Source organism: Carassius auratus, chromosome 7, assembly GCF_003368295.1.
Source record: "Carassius auratus strain Wakin chromosome 7, ASM336829v1, whole genome shotgun sequence".
Taxonomy (NCBI): domain Eukaryota; kingdom Metazoa; phylum Chordata; class Actinopteri; order Cypriniformes; family Cyprinidae; genus Carassius; species Carassius auratus.
Window position 1 is genome coordinate 6850597 of NC_039249.1, and position 4995 is coordinate 6855591.

A 4995-nucleotide genomic window follows, 5' to 3' on the forward strand; every position below is an offset into this window, starting at 1 on the left:
AAAAAAAACACATGACACTGCAAATGTTGCTGGAAAGAATGAACGTTAAAAACCAGCCTTGGTAAACGAGGAAAACATAAAGATGCACACTACTCAATGACTGTAAACAACTGACATAAACATTACCCCTGACCCTGATGTCTCACACAGTTTGAAAAAGCATGTAAGTGTATTTTAACCTGTCAGACGGCATACTGATGACGTCACTAGACGAGTAAAAACCAATTACATTTTTTCATCACTGCAGTGCTTTTATGGGCCAAATATGATCTCAATGCAACATATAATGTTGTATTACGAAAGCAAGCTGTTTTTTTTTTCCTCAAAGGCCTTCTAAGAAAGGAATTTGAAGCTGCAAGCATGCAATAAACCAGTACAGATGTTTCCACAATAAGCCAAGCAACACTTCTTGTTCATGTACCATTTTATTGGACTTATATAGAAATACTTAAAAAAACAAAACAAAACCAACAAAAAAAAAAAAAAAAAAAAAACATGAAGTAGCACCATTACTTAAGTTTTTACTTTATCATGTAGAACTTTAAATGTCAGAAAAATAAAACTCTTGATACATTTTCAAATCTTGTTTCAGCAAATATAATATTAGTATTCGACCATGAGGTTAAAGGCCTTTTATCATAAAATAAAATATACTTTGTTTTTAAACTTTGCTCAATAAAGTACATAGACGCTCAAGTAACTTCACCTACATATACATAAACAAGTGGTAAACAAACGTATTAAAATAGAAATCCTAAACCTATAGTGGCGCAACAGAACAGAACTCTGTGATACCCACTGGAATCTAATTCATACAAATTTTTAGAAAGCGTAAATGGTTCCTTTTTGTCCGAACATACTAAGTTTTATACATTTCGACATATTTCGTAATAATATAGAATAAAATATGCTTTATATTACTGAATAGAAAATATGCTGGGTGAAACGGATTGAAAAAACGTTTTTTTTGTTTTTTTTTGCTGAACCTAGAAACCCTCCAACCCAACAGAATACTGTCCGATGCAAAAACACATTTCGTGGTCTGAATCGCCATCCGCTTTTCGAGTGATATTAAAATAATACAGTGTTCGTTGCCGCGAGGCCATACTAAAAAATAAAAAGATATTTGAACCCAGCTACAAAAAAGTTCACTGAACTTAAATTAAAATATTTGTAAACATCTTTGCCATACGAAATATAATCTTTCAAGTCAAAAAAGAATAAAATACTTCAATCTGTATTAATGTCATCATGAATATTTAAAACTTGTGGAATTTCTGCTTTATCTATACATATATATTTATATATATGTAGGATATGATGCTGTTCTCCCTCAAACGAGTTCCATCACGTAAGCTGCAGTATCTCCACACTGTTGTGAGTCTCTCTCTCTCTGTGTGTGTGTGTGTGTGTGTGTGTTTGTGTGTGTGTGTGTGTGTGTGTATGTGTGTCAGACAGGAAGCCGTCCAGATTCCCCCGAACTCCAGGTCTGCTACCAGTACATTCGATCAGTGGAATCGAAAGGCTCGTTTATGCTAACAGTCTAAGGTACCTCGGGTGAGACCGTCGGCCGTCCTTACTTCATCAACGCTTGCTTGTGTACAGCTGACTAAAACTATTGATTACTAGGCTTGAATATTTAAAACATGCATTAGATGTTGAAAATATTTGTCCCGAGCTACAGTACAGTATGAACGATGGCCGTCCCTTTTTGGATACTGCAGCTCTACATACATATGTATATACACGTAAAATAACACACGTTATTAGGCTCTTGCAAAGTCACAGAGGGTGCATGGATGCCCTTTAGGAAAATATACGTATAGCCTGAGTAACTGCAGCATGGCAGACGGGGCATTTGGGCTCGTTTCTCTCGCAGATGCGGTTGGCACACTCCATGCAGAACAGGTTGTGGCCGCAGGGCACCAGAGCCGCAATCACCTCGCTCTCGAAGCACACTGAGCAGTCCCGACTTCCCTTGCGGCTCGTCCCAGATGAGGATGAAGAGGATGACGAGGAGGATGAAGAGATGGAGGAGTCGGACGGAACTCCGGAATGATGGGATCCCATCGAGTAACCGGGGAAGCTGAGTGTGCCTCCGCCCGGATCGCTGCGCACCCGACGTGCCAACGGATGCTCAACCACTCCATTGGCCTGGTGCAAAGGCGGGGACAGCCTGGGCTGGTTAGCTCGGCGCTGCAGCCCGTTGGCGTTCATGGAAGCATTGGCAGGGAAAACGGGCGATGAGGCTGAGGTGCCGTTGGCAGAGCGCTCGAACTGCGACCACATCAGGCCCGGCGGAGCTGGAGTAGGGTCGAATCCCGGAGACGGATCGAAGGCCAAGTCAGTGCAATCGGGTGAGATCACCTCGCCGCCATACACAAATCCATTGGCATTGTTGTTGTTATTGTTGTTATTGTTGTTGCTGTTGCTGGAGGCAGTGTAGCTGAGGGCGGGGCTTGGCGGGCTATAATCGGCCATCCTCGAGCTGCTATTGTTGCCGCCAAAATACGAATCGGTAGAGGCGCTCCCTAAGGAGCTGGAGCTGTCGTTGCGGTAATTAGAGAACGGCTTGCGACCTGAAGTGGGAGTGACGCTGGAGCTGGGCTTGCTCCACAAGCTGGCATTCCCATGCAAATCGAAACCCACGTCAGTGCCATTGGCGTGGAAGTCGTTCTCATCTGTGAACTCAATCAGGCCGCCGGTGCGCATGGCGATGTGTGCTTCGATCTCCTCCCTGGCCCGGTCAACGTTCTCTGGCATGCCAGTCACCTCAAACACAGGCTCTTTGTCGCGGCTGGGTGTGACGATGTAGGTGTGCGTCTGCTGCTGGATGCGCTTGATGGTGGCCCCCTTGGGGCCAACCACTAGTCCCACTACCCGATAGGGCACCCGCACCTGAATGGTGGTCTGACCAGGCAGGTTGGGCGGGCCGGGTGCCGTGGCGTTCCCGTTCATGCTGCTGTTTTTGTTCCGCGAGGCTCGGATCATGGAGAAGTGCTCGGCTGCTGAGATGATTTCCCTCCGAGCCATGGCTACATCCTCTCGCCTGCCTGTCACAACAAAGACCGGCTCCTCTCCCCGCACTGGAGTTTTGATATACGTATTGGTCTTTGCTCGCAGGGCTTTAATCTTGCAACCTACAATTGTGAGAAAAAATGAATGAGACAAAGCAAACACAATCGGGCACAAATTAAAAAGATGCAGGTGGGGTGCAAGTGCACAGTCTTCAGGGAACAACAATTTCGCTTCTCTATCTTTTTCTTTTTGGTGCGGCATAAATTCAAACCACATGCTCGGCTACTTGACATACAGGGTCAAAAATAGCACAGGGAGAGAGAAAAAAGTGCATGCTGAATTAAAGATTTTCCAGAGAGTCTGACGCTCTAATCATACTGTCAACAACTTGCTTTCTGTAGATAACCTACAGAACGTGTTGTCGCCTAGATCCAGGCTATATAATGGTGTTTCCTGGTCAAGGAAGTCTATTCCCAGTAGACTACATAAGGAGTGTAAACAAAGTCCATTGAGACAAAGAAAGAAATTGCCGCTGCCTGAAGAAAACGGCACTTCGCTCTAGATATACACAGGAATGTTGTGTGTTTAACGTGATGACACATTAAAGGTAGATATGCTTGGGTTGTGTCAGCGCTCCTTTGCTTTTGTTTGGTCGGACATGAAGAGGGCAGTGCAGTTGAAAATAGGCTATAACCTACATTACCCATGCAAATAACTACACATGCTACAATAACAGCATGCACGCATTTCTTTGAAGAGGATGATTATGATGATGATGATTACCTTGTCTGCCGACGATTTCAGCAACGTGCTCGGAGCTGGGAACGGGAACGCACTCGGTCATGTTCACGCTTCTTTTCCTGGGCTCGTTGTCATACAGCGAATTTTCATCGTTATCCAGCCCGAGCAGCGAGAGTTGGTCCAGAGCGATCTGCAGGGCTCTTTGGTCATCCAGGGCGTCCCCCTGCCCGCCGCTGCCGCTCCGCTCCATGTCGGCGAACAGCGAACTAGGCATCTTGGATGGGTCTGGAAACAAAGAGGGAAAACTTACAGGAGGGTGGGATTGAGCTGGGGACGGCAGGTTTTAAAAAAGCTCCACTGGTGCGAATTCAATGCGCGTCCTTGCTCCTTGTGTCCAAACAACAGTGATAATAATAATAAAAAAAGTAATATCAGTGCAATCCCGATGCGTGGTATATGCGTTATTCCCGGAGACTGGAAAGCCGGTGGTGGCGATATTCCCCTTTAGAGTGCGCACCCCTCCCTTGCAGCTCGTTTCTGTTCGCTGTCTGACTCGCTGCAGCCAGACGCGGCACTACCGGAGAATATGTGCGCATGACGTCACCCCCGGTCTGACGGGGCAGGGATGGTGCGGAGCTCGGTTGCGATTTGCATGCGCTGCGCTGATTGGACGGATTCCGGACCGAGGCCGAGTTCAGCCACAGCTCGGCGCGCCCCGCCCTATTCTTTTGTGGTCTTATTAAAAAGCAACATAACACATTTTATGTGCATTACAGTTATTGTACAACTTTCTCGTTTTCATGAAGCTTCACCGAACAAGTGTGGTTAAAAAGAGCTGTTGGTTTTATTCTTCTTCTTTTTATTATTATTATTATTATTATCACTACTACTTTTATTATTGCTAGTGTAAACAAGAATAAACTTCAACAATTAAATACAGCATTGGATGGCATTTATGAATATATAAATAATAGGAAGAGGTTTGCATAACTGTTCTGAGGTGCAGTGTTTAGCATCATTGTCTTTGTGGGTATGGATTTGCTTTACTTGTTAAAAACTACCAAAAAATAAATCAAATGCCTTTAAGGTGATAACCCTGAAAATGTTTCAGATTCAGGCAGTATCAAAGTAAATCTTCATCATTTATTTATTGGCCTTTTGATATTATTATTATTAACCCTAGAGGTGGATTGCATCAGGAACAGAGATATAGTATACTAAGATCTTTCTACATGG

The 4995-nt window shown here is 44.4% G+C and overlaps 1 protein-coding gene across 1 annotated transcript; it reads right to left on the reverse strand.

The window, feature by feature from the left end:
- Positions 1–451: 451 nt before the first annotated feature.
- On the reverse strand, positions 452–4343 carry LOC113105685 (RNA-binding protein MEX3B-like). The gene is made up of 2 exons (XM_026266919.1): positions 3802–4343; positions 452–3140 (listed from the first exon to the last, which is right to left on the reverse strand). Exons 1-2 carry the CDS (start codon positions 4031–4033, stop codon positions 1807–1809), a joined length of 1566 nt encoding a protein of 521 aa, XP_026122704.1. The 5' UTR covers positions 4034–4343; the 3' UTR covers positions 452–1806.
- Positions 4344–4995: the final 652 nt, after the last annotated feature.